The 17,610-nt window shown below is 49.6% G+C and overlaps 1 protein-coding gene across 15 annotated transcripts in view; it reads right to left on the bottom strand.

Moving 5' to 3' along the window:
• The window catches only part of PLEKHA7 (pleckstrin homology domain containing A7), a 214,460-nt gene that overhangs the window by 9,842 nt on the left and 187,008 nt on the right, over nt 1-17,610 (bottom strand). For all 15 annotated transcript variants that reach the window (XR_015552664.1, XM_087433165.1, XM_087433152.1 and 12 more), the window contains 10 exons: nt 16,129-16,197; nt 15,874-15,954; nt 14,851-15,000; nt 14,175-14,276; nt 8,758-8,866; nt 8,370-8,596; nt 4,154-4,342; nt 3,939-4,056; nt 1,849-1,952; nt 1,068-1,268 (listed from right to left, as the gene is read on the bottom strand). Coding sequence is in view for 14 of the 15 variants with exons in the window: in XM_087433165.1 (XP_087289291.1) it covers nt 1,068-1,268; nt 1,849-1,952; nt 3,939-4,056; nt 4,154-4,342; nt 8,370-8,596; nt 8,758-8,866; nt 14,175-14,276; nt 14,851-15,000; nt 15,874-15,954; nt 16,129-16,197 (1,350 nt within the window). In the remaining variant the exon portion in view is untranslated. The remainder of the gene's footprint in view (nt 1-1,067; nt 1,269-1,848; nt 1,953-3,938; nt 4,057-4,153; nt 4,343-8,369; nt 8,597-8,757; nt 8,867-14,174; nt 14,277-14,850; nt 15,001-15,873; nt 15,955-16,128; nt 16,198-17,610) is intronic.

Here is a 17,610-nt window from a genome sequence, read left to right as displayed (position 1 = left end):
CAAACCACCTTAGACTTGGTAGAATTTATTCAAATGTGCAATCTCTGAAGTCCGCGTCTACTGTCCAGATGTAAGGCATGGACTTTGATAAATTCATAATGCCCAGACCTCTGCCAATGACCACGGCCCTCAGACAGTGGGTTGGCTCAGCCTTGCGGGGTGGCTTTTGGGATGAGTAAATTACGAGTCAGTAGGCCTGCATGAAGGGGACAGGAGAAAGGTGAGTCACACACGGGAGTGCTCGCTAGGCTACAGAGACAAGAGCTGCTATTATAAGCCTGGTAACAAAGAGCACAGGCCAGTTAGAGAATGTTCAACGCAAACTAGAAGCTCCTGTAAACACAATCAGGCAGGATTAGAGGCAATGAGCGGTAATACTAAAAGCAAAAGAGCTTGTGCAATGAATTAGGGAAAGAACAGTCAGGCTAGAGGTCTCTGGAAACACTGATTTCAAACAACAGAGAAGTCACGTGGAATGTTTCCAAAAGAGACCTAAGGCGACTGTGGGCAGGGTGCAGTGCCTGGAAGCACCACCAGGGGGAAGCAGATTCCCTGGCTCTCCTGGGGCACCACGAGGCCTGTCAGCACCACAAGCTGTGGGAGACCACAGCCTGGAGACCACACGACCCTGTGCTCAGTTGCCCCACAGGACATCCGCCTGGAGGTTTGAGAGGCTGGTTGGCTTGTGCTCCTCATCAAATCATACTACCTTTTTCCTCCTCCACTTCTCGAACCCTGTATTCCCAAGTCCTTGATTCAGCCGCGAGACTCCGAAGGCCTACAAAGGCCTCTCTCAAGCTCAGCTCGGAGGACTGACTTTGGACATTTTCTCTGCTCCTAGGCTCCTGCCATGACATCCTCACTCCTGCTCTGGTTGTGGGTCACCCTCTGACCAGGTCACACACGCGGCCTGGGTTGTGGACAAACAGTCCGTGGGGTGTTCTCTGAATCATCTAGGTCAGTGGCTCACTCTCTCAGAGGTGTGACATGACATGCTTGTGTTTGGGAGACTCGAGGAAGCTCTGCTCCCTGTCCCAGCCCCACCTGCCTGGACCCTCCTAACATACTGAGCCGAGATCTCCAGGGAGCGGTTGGCTGAGGTAGCGGGACGAGGGCAGACCCGTCCTCTCTCCCTGATTCAGCGTCCTCTTGCGCTCCCGGACCAGGGCCTTCTGGTGCCGCTTCATGCGCTCAAGCTGCTCCTCCGCACTCATCTTGCCCCGCTGGTGGTCCCCTGAGTACAGGCGCTCCAAGGCACTCTTGGGTCTCTGAGGAACAGGAGGGTGCAAGACAGACAGAGCTGCTGGGCTGGGAACACAGAGGGCAGCCACCCTGCTGGCTTCATTCCCGTTCTTTGTCTCTCTCACACACACATACACACACACTCATACACTCACACTCTAGTTGGGCTCCTCTTGCCATAGAGAACCACTTTCTCTAAGCACACTCATGGACATGATACCCCTGCTATCCTGCTCCCATGGCAGCACCCCATTCTGCAGATGCAGACACTAAGGCCCAGGCCTGTCCAGTTGGGCACACACGCAGCATACTATGGGGCCAGAACTCAGGGTGCAGATTTCCTGGGCTCCCTCCTCCAAGCCTGACAGACTGGAGAGAAAGGTAGGTCCTCAGGAAACAGGGCAGTGTAATGCCTCTCTTGGTGGGCAGTGGGGAAGGCATCATTGAGCACATGGTGACAGGGACCTTGAGCTCAGGAGCGGCTGAGGTCACCTCAAAGGCCATCCCCAGGGCCCACAGGATCGCCAGTCATAGTCCACCTCATAGCCATTCCCTCTGTGCATGAGGGAGCAGTGAGCCCCTGGAGAACCTCTCAAGGACACTCACAGGGAAGGTCACCTTGCTGCTTTCCACATTGAGACCCCGCCGGAGGGTGACGTAGGGAGCAATGGTGGACGACTGCTGGAGCCTTGACGTGGACCCTGAGAGCCCTTAGTGAGGAAAGAGAAATGCAACTATATTTGTGACGGGGCAGACAGGCCAGCAGCCCCTCCCTAATCACCTCCCACTCCTGTGAGGGAACCACAAGGGCGCAGCCAGCAACCCACTCTTCTTCCTCCCCAGGGCCTGGACGAGCAAGGCCCCGGGTAGAGGATAAAGGGCCAGCCCAGGGCTGCCCTCTGTCCCCAGTGGGGGACAGTGTCCCTGCAAATCTGTGAACTACCTTCATCTTCCCTCACATGCAGAAGACCTGGGCTGCTTGGCAGGTGAAAAGGATGGAGAGGTAGGAATGCCCTTTATCCCTTCTTCCTGATGAACTCCTAGGCATCCTGCACGACCCAACTTAGATGCCTTGCCTGTGTGAAGGCTTCTGAAGTGCCCCAGGCAGTATCAGTTATCCCCTATATCCCCAGTATATTCACTGGTTACTGCACTGACCACAGTGTCAACATACCTGTCTGACTAGATTGCAAATTCAACAATGCCTGGTTGACCAACTGACTGAAAGAATAAATGAATGAAGGGAAAGAAGGGACCAAACATTTATTGAGCATTTACTATGTAACAGGCAGGCACCGTGCTAGGTGTTTTATACAGATTTTGTCCCACTGGCCCTACAATGTAAGTATTACCTGACCACTGTAGAAGGGCGTAATCTAAGGCTCAGAGAGGTTAAGGAACTTGTCCAAGGTCACATGGTAGGAACATCACTGACCATGCGCTTCCCATGAACGGGTCCTATGGCCTAGAGGAATCATCTCACCCTGGCTGGTGCCACAGCCTGAGCTTTCTCCACTAGCCGTGACTCTCACCAAGGGTGGCCCTGACATCTGGAAAGGGGCAACACACTGACTGAGGACACCACCAGCATTTAGCACATGGGAAAAAGAATGATCAATGCCCTGCATGGCCCAGAGAATCCTGAGCAACAAAGAACTGTCCTGCCCAGGATACCACTAATACTGCCATGGAAAAACACCTCTAGGCTGTAATGAATGAAGGGAACAGGGTCCCCAGGTACAGTGCCAAGGGCTGCTGGGATCCAACTCAGCAAAATCCAGAGCGCACACCCTCCAGGGACCAGCTCAGGCCACAGCAAGCCTAGACAGTGTGGTGGGCTGGGAGTCACATGACCCCGCAGGTGTCAGAACCATGGCTGTGTGTCCTCCTGCTTCCGCACCTGGCCAACGGGGGAAAGCACTTGACCTCCCACCTTGGGGAGCAGACAGGAAAATCAGGTGAGGGAGCACGGTCAGCCTGCTCACAGGTTCCAGGAGGACCAGATGCAGAAAGGTTGGGAGGCCTCCCTTTAAGGGGATTTCTGAGGAAGAGGGTCTGGCTATGGGGAAAATGGGGTATGGGTGAGCTTAAGGGCCTAAGGCTGCTCCCATCCCCATCCAGAAGGGATAGGGGAGGACAGTGAGAAGGAGGCCCAAACGAGGAGAAAAGTGTGCTTGTTTAAAGAAAGGACTCATGGAGTCTTAGAGTGACACAGAAGAGGAAAAAACCCTTGGGAGGTCCTGAGATGGCCAAACTGATGCAGTCACCCAACATCCCAGCCTGCAGGGGCGGTGGCTCTGGGGCCAGAACACTGGGATTGTACTCTGGCTCCATCATTTACTGGCTAATTAGCAAGTTATTTAATTTCTCTGAGCCTTAGTTTTCTTATCTCTAAAATGGGGATAATAACAGTACTTCCCTCATAGGATTCTTACGGATATTAACTAAGTGAATATAAAGTGCTTAAAACAGTGCCAGGCTTCACAGTAATTACTATTATCATTGTTCCTGGGGGCAGATGTAATAGGAGAGGAGAATCAGGATGTGGGCCAGATCAGGGAAGGACAGGCCCTCCCTGACAGCCGCTGCCCACAGCTGTAGGCAGAAGGGTGCGAGGTACCGGGTGAGGGTTGGGGAGCAGTGGTGTGGTGGTGGTGGGGGTTCCCAGAAAGACTCCATGGAGATTCTTGCCTTACCTCTGCCTGGCAGCGTCTGGTACCTGCTCTCAGAGCCCACGAGTCCCAGGGAGGGCTGGGCCATGTCCCCACTGAAGGTGGCCAGCTCAGGCTCACTCACGTATGACCGGAGCTCCACCTGTGGGCAGAGTCTGAGGCTGTCATTCCTGCCCTGCATCAGCCACCTTCCCTCTCCACAGCACACTGGGGCAACCCCAGGGGTCCTCCCTGCTCACCCTCGAGTCCCCGTTCACACACTGCCCCTGCTCCCGGTCTCGCTTCCTCTCGTCCGACTGCCGCTTGAGGCCCCTCACTGAAGTGTGCCGGATGATGGTGGCCTCCCTCGGCAGAGGTGGCACGGCCGGGGGCTGGTCCTCCGGGCTGTAGAGCTCAGGGAGTGGGGGCCTGGGAGGTGCCTCATCTTCCTGCTCAGAAAAAGAACCAGAGTCCAGTGAGAGGGAGCTCGAGGGAGGACGCTGAGTGGTGGCCCAAAGGGCAGAGCAGGCCACCTCAGGCCTGCACAGCATGACCACTTCAGCCAAAAGATGCCAACATTTCCCCTGGTTGACCTCTGAAGAAGGGGGAATGCCTCTGCTCTATCTCCATTCTTCCCTTTGACTCACACATTTTCTATTTTTCCAAGTGTTACCTATACAAAATCCAGAACTCAGGTCTCTTGGGTCCATGTTGACTCCACTTGCTTGGAGCGCATCATAGGGGGAGCAGGCTGGTAGCTCTGCACTTATTCATCAGTCTATGACAGCACCTCCTCCACCACACCTGGAGAACAATCGTCTACCCCACTCCAGTGCTCAGACTGAGCCGGCTCAGTGTCCCTGCACAGTCCCTGGATCCTTCAGCAGGCTGGGGATCTGAGCAAGGACAATCTACACCCTCCTGCCCTATCAGAAATGTGCATGGTTACAAAATATTTCCTCCTTCCGGACTCAGGGACTGAATAGGCAGTCAGGACGGGTGACTCACTGCCTACCCTGCAGCCCACTCCCTGGGCCAGGATGAATGTAACTATTTTCCTTGAAAGCCCCTACCCACAATGCTCTGAGGGCTGTGGCCTCTTTACAGACAAACAGCCTGGACCGACCGCCATGAACACCCACTCCTGGGACAAAGAACCATGGAGACTCCTTCCTCCTAAACTCCTCTTTTCTTAGTCTAATTTTGCTTTGTTTTTCAGAATTTTGCAGAGTTCAGGAAAGGGTGCTGCAAGCTTGCTTTGCCAAGGTTTATCAGCATTCTTCTAATGCAACACATTTCATTATTGTGTGAAAGTTAAGCCGCCTACCCAAGATACCCATTAGGCTCTCTGAGCATCAGTGGTTTCCAACCCTGACAAGATCTCGGAATCACCAATTTTTAAAAAGCTCCCCAGAAAGATAAACACAAAACATTAATTGCCTTTGATTGAAGCAAATAGAATGTCTAGAGACAGAGGGTACATGGGAGACATTTATTATATACTTGTTTATATCTTTTGATTTTGTACCGTTTGAGTATTATCTAATAAAAAAGTAAAAAGACATTAAATTCAAGAAAATAAGCCAAATAAAAATGAAAGAACTATAGTTACATGCAACAATGTTGATGAATCTCACAAACATAATGTTGAAGAAAAGATGCAAGATACAAAAGAATAAATACAGCACAGTCATGTGTCGTTTAACGATAAATGCATCGTTAGGTGATTTCATTGTTGTGCGAACATCATAGAGCGCTCTTACACAAACCCAGATGGTATAGCCTACTACACACCTAGGCTGTATGGTACTAATCTTATGGGATCACTGTTGTATATGTAGTCTGTCGCTGACTGATACATCATTATGCGGTGCATGACTGTATTACATATGAGCAAAATTAAAGTGTTTAGAGATGCAAACATAATGGGAATTATCCAAAAAGTCAAGATAGTGGTTACCTCTGGCAGAAAGGGCCTGCACTGGTACAGCCACTATGGAAAACAGTATGGAGGTTCCTTAAAAAATTAAAAATAGAACTGCCATATGGTCCAGCAATTCTACTTCTGGGAATATATCCAAAGGAAATGAAAACACTACGTTGAAGAGATATCCCCTATGTTTACAGCAGCATTATCTACAATAGCTGAGACATGGAAACAACCTAAGTGTCCATCAACGGATGAATGGATAAAGATGTGGTGCATATACAATGCAATATTATTCAGCCATAAAAAAGAAGGAAATCCTGCCATTTGTGACGTGGATGGACCTTGAGGCATTATGCTAAGTGAAATAAGTCAGACAGACGGAGAAAGACAAATACAGTATGATCTCACTTATATGTGGAATCTTAAAAGAAAAAAAAAAACCTCAAAGAAAAAGAAATCAGACTTGTGGTTATCAGAGGCAGAGGGTAAGAGGCAGGAGAATTGGAGGAAGGTGGTCAAAAGGTACAAACGTCCAGTTACAAGATAAATAAGTACTAGGGATGTAACGTACAACATGATGACTACAGTTAACACTGCTTTATGATATATGAGAAAGTTGTTAAGATGGTAGATCCTAAGAGTTCTCATCACAAGGAAAAAAACTTTTTTTTTTCTTTTTTTCGTATCTATATGAGATGATGAATGTTAACTTATTGTGGTAATCATTTCACAATATATGTAAATCAAGTCATTTTCTATACACCTTAAGTTTATACAGTGCTGTCAATTATTTCTCAATAAACCTGGTGGGGGGCGGGGGAGGCACGAGGCAGAGACAGGGCCTGCACCAGAAGGAGACCGAAAGGCCCAAGGGCTTCTGGTTGCTGGCGAAGTTCCATTTCTTGGTCTGGGTGTTGGTAAAACATGGGTGATCTCTTTATTATTATTTCTTAAATTATATACTCATGTTTTATGTCAATTTCAGGATGAAATCATTGTTTCACAAATAGAAACTTTAAACAAGCAAACAACAACAAAAATATGGTACAACTGGTGAACACACACACATTACTAGAAGGAGGGGAGAGAAGACCCCCCTGGTGACCCTGATGCTCAGCCAAGTTGAAAAGCCTGGCCCTGAGCCACAGAGGACCAGGCTGTGAGGAGGAGCCTCTGGCATCGTCTATTCCAAGCTGCTTGTTGTGCACAAGGGCAAACTGAGGAGGCTCAGAGAGGAGATCGGCCTTGCTCAAGAACCCAGTGAGAGAACAGGACTAGAATCTATGCAGTCCAGCTCCCAGGCTAGCACCTTCTCCCTCTGTTCCTCGTCCCGGCCGGCAGGCATCTTGCCTTATGTCAGCAGCATCTGCCCCAGCCATTCCTGCTGTTCTGCTATTTTTCTGTCTCCTGTTTGGTGGCTGGTGCCCCATGCCTCTTAGATCTGGGATTGGAAAGGAGATCTCAAGATGGAGAAATTCACAATGACTCTGGGTCCTGGCATCTGTCTTCCAGCCCTGGGCCGTGGCTGGAAGCAGGTGGACAGTGAAGAGCTGGGTATGGGAACGTGTGTGTTTTACCCAGCACTGAACACTGACCTCGTCAGAGGTCCTAGGTACACATGGTGCCCAGGCAAAGCTCCTCCACGCCTTTATTGGCAAAGACCTAGAGGTCCCCATTCCAAGGTCCCCTCTGCTATGACTTCCCTGTCACTTGGACCAGACCCCTCATGTTCTCCAGCCAAGGTTGGCCTGGCCCTGGAGACATGAGCTGTCATGGTACCTGACCACATCTTCTATCTCCTTAAAGTCTCCTCCCGTGCTCCAAGACTCTGCCAAAGGCTAACCCCTCTCTATGCCAGGCAAGCCAAGGTGTTGGCCCAGGCAACCACATGGGCCACAGACCTGACCTGAGGGCCTAGGCTGAATGCCCAATTAGATGGCAGATGGCACAGAGAATGGTCAGGAGATGTGGACTGGATCTGCTAACTAACATGGAGACCTACAACAAATTTTAACACCTTTGGGCCTCAGTTCTCTGATCTGTGGGATGGGGATACTGACCTTCCTGCTTATACTCCTTAAGGTTATTGTGAAGATCAAACATTTCCTACAACCCAGCTGAGTGCTCAACTGTAGGTGAAGATAAGGATACTTTTCTGCTGAAACAAGCCCATAGCCCACGGGCCTGTATAACTGCAGGTTTGCAGGGAGCGCCACACGGGGCAGCACACCTCTTTGCATGGTGCAGATCACGAAGTCCACCTATTCAGCACAGTCACTTCCTCTTGCTGGGCCTCAGTTTTCCCAACCACCTAATGGGAGGGTTGGGCTACACCATCTCTAAGGGCGCTTCCAGTTCTGGGGGTCTAAGGCACAATGGCAGAGCCCTACCATTCCTTAACCGCTCATGGCTCAGGACTCTGGCTGCTTCCATCTCCCCAAGTTTCCCCAGAAGCTTCTCTCCCAAGAGAGACTGACCTGAGGACAGAGGGACAATCATCTGGTGGAGAGGAATGACGCGCTCAGCTCCGGGTCATCAGTACTCACCACTTTGGGCTTAGTCTTGGTTGGTGACTGGAGGGGGGACGTCACTTTCTTCAGCTGGAGCGGATGAGGTCGGTACGGCACGTAGGTCTGCAGCTGAGGGAAGAGTCGGACCTCCAGCGGGGTCCGCACCGGGGTGGTGGGAGGGCTGGGCTGCGGGGGCAGCTTGCTCTCCGAGGTCGAGAGTGAAGGCACAGGCGGGTGAGAAAACAAAGGCACCGTCTTCCTCTCTGGGGGCGTGGACGAAACACGGGATAGCATGTATCAAGACCCTCCTCCTCCAAGTACAAGAGGAGTGACAGCGCCTCAAGACCTGGCCTCCCCCAAGACCATTCCACCCACCTGGGTGCTGGCCTCCAACACCCTGCTCCCAGGAACATGGTGCACTCACCTGGATTTTTGACCGATTCCACCAGGATTCTGAAGTTCTCTTTATTTGCACTCAGGCCTGCGATGACATCTTCAATCCTCCAGAGATCCTTCTGTATCTGAGATTTCTCCTGGGGAAGACAAGGTGGTGGTTCACTTCCTTCTTAGCTCCTTACCAGAAGTTCCTTATTAGGACTTAACGCTATCATTTCAGACAGAGCCCCTCACCCTGGGGGCAGCATCCCCTTCAGAAACCCCACGAGGGCTAGAGCCAAGCCTGCTTCACAGCTTCATAGGGAAACACAGACACGGAAAATGCCCAGGGTCCAGGGGAGAAATTTCAGAGCAGCTCTCACTAGTCCACCTTGCCTATTTCCGGCTAATTGAAAAATAGACTGCCTTAAATACTGTACAATTCCACTTATATGAGGTGTCTAGAGTAGTCAAATTCAGAGACAGGAGAGAGTCTGCCAGAGGCTGGGCGGTGGGATGCAGATGGGGATTGTTGTTTAATGTGCACAGAGCTTCAGTTTTGCAAGATGAAAAGAGTTCTGGAGATTGGGTGCACAACAACATGAATGTACTTAACACCACTGAATTGTACACTTAAAAATGGTTAAGGTGGGGGCCAGCCCGGTGGCTTAGCGGTTAAGTGCGCGCGCTCTGCTGCTGGCGGCCCGGGTTCAGATCCCGGGTGGGCACCAACGCACCGCTTCCCCGGCCATGCTGAGGCCGCGTCCCATGTACAGCAACTAGAAGGATGTGCAGCTATGACATACAACTATCTACTGGGGCTTTCGGGGGGGAAAAAAATAAATAAATAAAATCTTTAAAAAAAAATGGTTAAGGTGGTAAATTTTATGTTATGTATATTTCATCACAATTTAAAAAAATAGACGGTCTTAGGACACCATGGCAGAAGGGAAGAGAAGGCACGGACTAGAGGTTACGCCACCTTGAGAATCGAAAGAGCATTTTTCAAAAGACAAAGCTGAGTCGAGGGATTTGAGTTTTAGTTAAGAGTACAGTGGGGAATATTACTTGGCCATAAGAGGGATGAATTACTATATGTGCTACACCACGGAAGAGCCTGGAAAACATGATGCTCTGTGAAAGAAGCCAGACACAAAAGGCCACATATTGTAGGATTCCATTTATATAAAATGTCCAGAAAAGGTAAACCCATAAGAACAGAAAATAGATTAGTGGTTGGCTAGAACAGGGGTGGAAATGGGGAGTGACTGTTAATGGGTACAGACTTTCTTTTTTTGGGGTGATGAAAACGTTATAAAATTGATTGGTGGGGATGGGTGCACAACTCTGAATATTCTAGAAACCACTGAATTGTATACTTTAAAAGGGTGAACTTTATGGTATGTGAATTATACGATAAAGCTGTTATTTTTTAAAAAGTACAATGGGAAAACAGCCAGGCTACACAACCACATGCATACTCTGACAAGTTACAACCAAAATCGGATGGGAAGAGGCCCTAGAAAGAGGTGAGCAGGGTCTGCCATTTTAACAGTCCTTTAAACATCAGATGTAGAATTCTTTTTTTTTCTGGTGAGGAAGATTGTCCCTGAGCTAACACCTGTGCCCAACTTCCTCTGTTTTGCATGAGGGACACCGCCTCAGCATGGCTTGATGAGTGGTGTGTAGGTCTGCACTCGGGATCCGAACCTGCGAACCCCGGGCCGCTGAAGCAGAGCGCACAAACTTAATTGGGCCTGGCCCCAAGATGTAGTATTCTTTTAATTTCTAAGTTATAATGGGGGAAGACAGCCTTGGCCCCACCGCATGGATTTAAAAAGGAAGACTTCACATCCCCACCTCCTCTCAAGGCACCGGCCACCCTCAATTGGAAGAGTTGTCCCTCAACACTGCATGATACTTACGGACCTGCCTGATTCTGCAACTAGACTATGTTCCCCTTGACACCCCCACAGGGCTGGGTACTTGGCAGGTTCTCAGTCCGTGCGTGTTGAATGAATAAAGGACCAATCATGCAAAATTCCCTGATCCAATACTTTCCAAGAGCCATGACAACAGATGTCTGAAGCCCCCCATCCTAAGGGGCTCCTGCTCTCGTACTCTCTCCACCCTTCCAACACCATCGCACATCCTCAGGGCTGACAAGCAAATAACGGGCTTGATGTTCAGCTCCACACTAAAGTATGAGTGTCCTAAAACAGACGTGTTATTGAACCCAGACTGTGTGTGTAAGCTAAGAGGATTATAGCTAGGGCTGAGGTCCCCAAGTGAAAAGCTGGGGACAGGTGAAGGTCGAGCATGGGATTAAAATCTACTCTCTCTCTCCCGCTCTGGCGGTCCACCTGGCATACTTCTACCTGTCAGTCCACAATCCTGCTCCATTCTGCCTTTCTGTCACCCTCACGTGTAAGAGCAGAGCAGAGAGGAGCAACGGCTGGAGAACCGCTCTTTCTCCAAGGGCAACAGAATTTCAGAACTTAATGACAAGGTGAAGAAAGCTTCTGGGGAGCAAGAAGGTGGGGTTTCATTCCTGTGTCCTCACACCATGCTGGGCAGAAAGGCTCCTATGTACTACCTTCAGCAAAGGCTGAACTCATTGTCCGGAAGCAGGGAAACTAAAGGGAGCCTCACCTATGGCTGCCTCTCACACAGTTACCTGGATGTTCTTTTAACTGCTGTCTTCCCTGCCCAGGGAGCCCTGAGGATCTTCATAAATAAAGCCACTGCTTTACTGAAAAGGCTGTGAATTTCCTCACAGCCAAACCTGCCTAAAGGGAGGTGAATTTCCAAGCCCCACGATGACGGGGGATTTGCATATGGGGCTGCAAGCATATCTCCGGCATTAGTGATTTATTCAGGACTCTAACAGCTTGCCTGGCCTAGAATTACACCAAAGAAATTAGCATAGAGCCTGCTCAAAGAAGGGCTCTGTGAGCTTCCCAGGTCACTGTGGACTCAGGGAAAGCATGAGCAATGCCACTGGGCTAGAAGGAAATCAAGCTGCAGGGACCTGGCTCCAAAGTGGCCTACCTCCTAGTAACTTACAGGGCTAAGTTCTCCAGGATGTCTGTGACAAGACCTGTTACATTGTACCCATTGTTTTTTGGAGGAGAAAAACAGATTCTGGGCCTGCTGTATGTTAAATCACCATGAAATAAGGCTCGGTAGAAATACAGATGGCCAATAATCATATGAAAAGATGTTTAACCTGCTAGTAACTAACTAAATGCAAATTAAAACAAGATGTCCTTTTCCAGCCAGCAGACTGACAAAAACTAAAAAGACGGATAACATCGAGTGTTGGCGAGGATGTAGGCCAACAGGTTCAGCACTCTCATTCACTGCGGGTGGGAGGGCAAATGAGCTCAGCCTTTCAGAGGGTGATTTGGCAGTGTCCATCAACATTTAAGATGTACACTCATTTCAACCCAGCAAGTCTACTCTTAGGAGCCTATCTTAGATAAATACTTGCAAATGAGCTTGAAAAGGCGGTTACATAGATGCCCATTGTGGACTGTTTATAAAAGCAAAACACTACAAATAACTTAAATGCCCATCAGAAGAGGACTGACTAAAGTGTGGAACATCCAGACTATGAAATACTACATAGCAGTTAAGAACTAATTTAATGTCAGTTACTGAGACCAACACTGTCCAACACAACTCTCTGAGATTAGGGAAATCTATAACACGTGCTGTACAAAACAGTAGCCACTAGCCACATGTGGCTGCTGAGCACTTGAAATGATTCCAGTGTGACTGAGAAATCTATTTTTAATTTTAATTAATTTATGTCTAAATTTAAATAGCTACCGTATTGGGCAGCATAAACTTGGGGGTATCTTCCCTGGAAAGATTTCCACAACATAAAGTTATGACAAAAAAGTGAGTTATCAAACAATGTGTGAGTATGATTCCTCTTTAGGTAAACCCAACTCCCACCCCCAACTAAACTACATGAATCTATGTATGTGCTTATGTTTAGAAACGCATAAAAAACGGTCCCGAAGACAACACTGCAAACTGATGGGATTACACATAGGGAAGGTGATGGGACTGGGGCAGGGAGGGGGGAAAGAGGAGACTTTTGTTTCATTTTTTTTGTTTTTGCTTCTCATTGTTTGGCCTTTTCAGAGAGATGCATTCATGTGTCATTTGTATAATCATAGAAATGCAATGAAGGAAAAGCTAAAAAAAATTACTGCTAAAATTAATGTGGATCATTGAAGTTCAAGAAGATAAGTCTAACAGGACAGGACAGTTTAAGGAACTAGTAACTAGAAAGACTCATTTGTTAAGACTTTGTCAACGACATTCACCTAATGTTTTCAAACCACTGTCCTAAGTGCTGGGGATACGAAAAAGAACAGGAAAATGTTAGTCAGCTCTAATGAAGGGGAATTATGGGAAAAAAAACAACAGTAGCAGGAGACAGACAAGTTCTAGGAAACCTCGTAGGCCCTTCCTGGGGTGAGGCTAACGTCCAGCGAGTCAGTATGTTCATTAAATCACTTGAATGAAGAGCCTTGGCTAGAACTAGTTCATCAATTAACAAGCCTAGTCCCAAAATAGGCCTAGCATAGTGCCTCATACACAAAAGGCCTCTCAATTAATGCTTGCTGAAGTCGAATAAATCAATTATATGTCAGGGCCCTGAAAGAGGAGATATGGATCTGAAGATGGGTTCGAAAGCAGGTTACTTTCCATTTTCAAAATTTTGAGGGTGGGGTGGCAGCCTGGTGGGGGAACACTGAGCAGCTGGAGGACCCAAGCTGGAAGAAGGAAAACCACACGGGGCCTTTCCTTCTCTCACCTGTGGGGGCAGAGGCAGTTCTCAACGGGGTGGCCTGGTTTTTTAGGGTAAAGGAGGCAGGGCTCTAAGGCTGCCTTGCCTGAGTGTGGCAGGGGCACAGTGATGGGTATCTCCCAGCCTGGCCTCCAGAAATGCAAATGACCGCCTGGAGACCAGAGGCAGCTCATGGAGCTGAATTCACACTCCTCCTCGAGTGAAGGCTTGATACCATCTATCTTCAGGAATCAGAGGAGGGAAGGAGGTGAGGGCTTCCTGCTGCTGTCTAAGTGAGTAGCTAGGAACCCAAGACGGGGCCAAGAACCACAAGAACACAGATCACTTTCAAGTCTCTGTGAGATTCTCAAGGTTGGTATTTGTCTCCTCTCGAGTCTGTTTCCCCAAATGATCAGTAGCAAAACCCTTACAAAAATGCCCGAGAGCTTGTGGTTGAGAGGAGAGAGACAGGGGGAGCTGAGGTCAGCCTTCTCATCACAGCCTGGCTGGGGAAGGGATCCCCAAGGGAGAGCGTGGGGTGGCGAGGAGGCTGTCCCGGTGGAGGAAGAGACGGCCCCTGGGTAGTGCTCTCAGCACCCACAGGTGAAGGATCTCAGAAGAAATCAGAGCTCAGAAGGGATGAAGAGCCCCTGGGTCACCTGGAAAAAAAAGGCTTTTCTGTGTTGCTCCTGCAGGGTCTGCTTCAGCTGCTCCACATCACTTTCCAACTTCAGGTATTCGTTCCAGGCATTTTCCATCTCCTGTTGGCCAAGGAAACGCTTCTGATTTAGTTACCCGCTGCTGCCAAGAAGGCTCCACGAGCACCTGTGCTCCTGATCACTGCCGGCCCAGCCAGGGGAAGGGGACAGGTGAGAAAGGGACAGCGGCTGTCTTCTCATTCAGGCCTGTCCTGGCCACCTGCACTGTCCCCTCTCCCACCCTTGGGGATGCTTGGAGTCCCAGTATGGCAGAAAGGGCCTGCATCACATCAGATGGACAAATGGAAAAGTGGAAATTCTGACGTGTGCAGAATCAACTGCACACAAATCAGGGAAATAGCCTTGCAGGCTGCTCTGAGATTTCTGGTCCCTTGGGTGTCACTGTGGCCATCCAGGAGCTGCTGATGGAAAGCACCATAAGGCATGAGTACAGACAGACATGTCACCCCTGGACAAGGTAAGCTACTGTCAGGAGGCAGCCTGGAGAAGTTCTGCTCCTCCAAGACACTTGTCACTGGCCACCAAGTCAACTACAGCCTGGGAGATGAGAAAATCAGCCCCCTGGCAGCCTGAGCTGAGGAGGAAGTGTCTGCCTCCCTCCACACCCTCTACGCACAGTGGACTCTCTGGAGAGCTCCGCCCGGATGTGGACGAGGTCCTCCTGCAGCAACCTCTGCTGGTAGGCAATCTTCTCCAGGTGCTGGGGCTGGTCTCGGTACTGCTCCATCTGTCTGTGCAGCACCTCCAACACGGACTCTAGCTGGTCCTGCAAGGGCCAAAGAACAAGATGATAGCAGGACAGTCCCTGGAGGTCTCCCTGTACCAGGCCAGGAACTAAACAAACCTGCTGATCTAACTGAGGCTGAAGGGGCCAGCGCCCAGCTGGGGCCTGAGTCAGGGTCTCTGATTTCAGCCCTCACTCTGCCCACTGGGTGGCCTCCTGGGACAAATAACCTAAAAGCTTTGTGCCTTAGTTTCCTCATCTATAAAGTGGGCATAAAGCCATCAAATCCTATGAGATAAACTATGAGGATAAACGAAAGAACAGATAGAAAACTCTCTAAGCTCTAGGGAAAACGGGCATCTTATAAACTCTTGGCATCACAAATATAATGCCTTATTAAGATGCAAAAAAGAAAAAATTCACTTTAATGGCCTAAGAGACCAAACATCAGTAGCCCCTGGCCTAAACCTGCCCTTCCAGCTGGACTTGCTTCCTCCACAGCCCAGATCCTAGAGGAAAGTAGCTTTAGGAAGCAAGGGTCTCTGCCCTGTTATGACTGCAGCTACTTTCTCCAAGGCAGCCTCCCTTCCCTTGAGGCATCACATACAAGCCAGCGGAGCCCTCCTCTCCCAGACTCACCTCACACAGCCTCCAGGGGGAGGGGGGCCAAAGCAGAATTAAGGGGGTGAGGCGGGAGGCAGTGCTTGGAATAAATAGGCCAAGGTTTCCCTATAAGGTTTCCTCCGGGTTCAGACAGAAATCCCTTAAGAAATACCCTTTAAACCCAAAAACATTGTTCTGGATAAACTAACACCTGTTGTCCAATACCAACATGCGAGTCCAGTCTATGTCTGAGAAAAGACAGGATGAAAAAGCCCCTCCACTCAGCCCAGGATTACGAAAACTGATGCCTACTTTGTTCTCCTTGAGGGCTCGAATCTTGTCTTCCAAGTCCTGGAGGATCCTGTCTTGTTCACAGAAGACGCTCAGTTTGACCTGTGAGCAAGAACAGGTTGGAGAGGGCCTGGGACAATGAGAAAAGGGCATGGCCTTGGAGTGTGATCAGAAAGACTTTGGCGACAGAACCATCCAGACCCTGCCTGAAGCTGCCCACCCTGGGGCTGGGGGCAGCAGGCAGTCAGGAGTCAGCCTGTCACTGTGCTCACTCACGTCAATGTCACTCTCGGCGATCTTCACCGGCTTCAGGCTTCGATCCTTGAGAAGGTCCCGGCCTGTCATCTGGGAGGTGAACAATTTAAAGGAGATTTAACCACGGGGTTCGGGATCAGAACTCAGGAAGGAAAGTTAACCCCCGATGCATGGGTGTGGAAGTCTCAGCGGTGGCAGGTAGGGTCTCGGCACAGAAGGGGCAGAAACTTGGGCAAAACCTGCTTTATTTTTATGCCTATTTCATTTTAGGGAGAAATCAAAGCCTTTTTGAGATCCTAGTAGCACCTGTAAATTTCGGAAGTTAAAGAAAATGCAGACATTCAAGTTACAGTATCATCAATTAGAGAAGCTTATATTTGCCCCGAAGTGGTTCAGTACGAATCTTGGAAGATTTGCCACTGATAAGTGAGAGTTTTGCTACTGGACCTGGGGTAGGACACAAGTGACAGAAGTCTGTGACCCCCGCCCAGGGCAGTGGGGTAGGTGGACCAGGAGGGACAAGCAAACCTCCTGGGCACTGTCAAGGCTCAGTCCAAGGAAGTCTCTGAGCAGCCCACCTCCCCATGAGTGAGATCAGCCTTCCTCACCCTACACCATTTGGGAAGAGGCTCTGGCCAAGGGAAGGAGGAACTAGATAATTCCTAGCCGGGGTTTTTAACTGATCCCTGAATAGTTGAGGCTAAGCTGTACTTGTAATACAAGCTACAAGTTACCCTGTCCTCTTAAGAAAGGAAACCACAAAGCAGCAAATAAAAATCACTCAAATTTGTGGGCCAGTAGAATTTCACAACATTTCCCATCCCTCCCTTGACCCAACATGGGCGACACGTTGTCCATCTCTCACTGACCCCTACGAATCTAAACCCAACTCTTTAGCTCATGTTTTCATTTCCCCCAAATCTCGTTCTTGCCAAAAGCTGTGCAGGGAAGGGGGAACTTTGGCAAAGATGCACCCCATGACCAGGGACAGCCAGGTCGAATGTGGCCTGTGGAGGGGAGGCCATCTTGCTGAACTCTGTTTTGGAGATCTGACCAGGGAAACGGAGGGTGGAGCTAACCACAGCAGAGAGAGGTGGTGTGTGGACTATGCAGAGCATCCTGGTGCGGATGGACAGAAAGCTGCTCCGTACTCCAACTGGGAGGTCCAGTTAATTTGTGAGCGTGAATCAGAAGCAGAAAGACATCGGCAAACATTCCCCTCAAACTCCTCCCTGACAAGTGTCACCAGCAAATCTAAGGTCAAGGTCAAGGTCGAATGCCCCCTCCATGCCACAGGCTGAGGACTGATTCTGGGCTGCAGACTCGCCCCCACCCAGTCCCATGCTCCCTATGGTCACACAGTAGAGAGCAGGGATCACTGTCTTATTTATCATAGTAGAGTTGGCTCTGGACATAAGGCCTGGCACAGCGGAAGGTACTCGGCAAGTGCTTATTGCATGGCAGGTAGGTCAAAGGGAAATCCGTGCAGGTCAGTACTGTAGA

The sequence above is a fragment of the Ceratotherium simum genome, chromosome 7, assembly GCF_057802395.1.
Source record: "Ceratotherium simum simum isolate JZ-2026a chromosome 7, ASM5780239v1, whole genome shotgun sequence".
NCBI classification, from domain to species: domain Eukaryota; kingdom Metazoa; phylum Chordata; class Mammalia; order Perissodactyla; family Rhinocerotidae; genus Ceratotherium; species Ceratotherium simum.
This window is presented reverse-complemented; position numbering and strand designations above follow the sequence as displayed.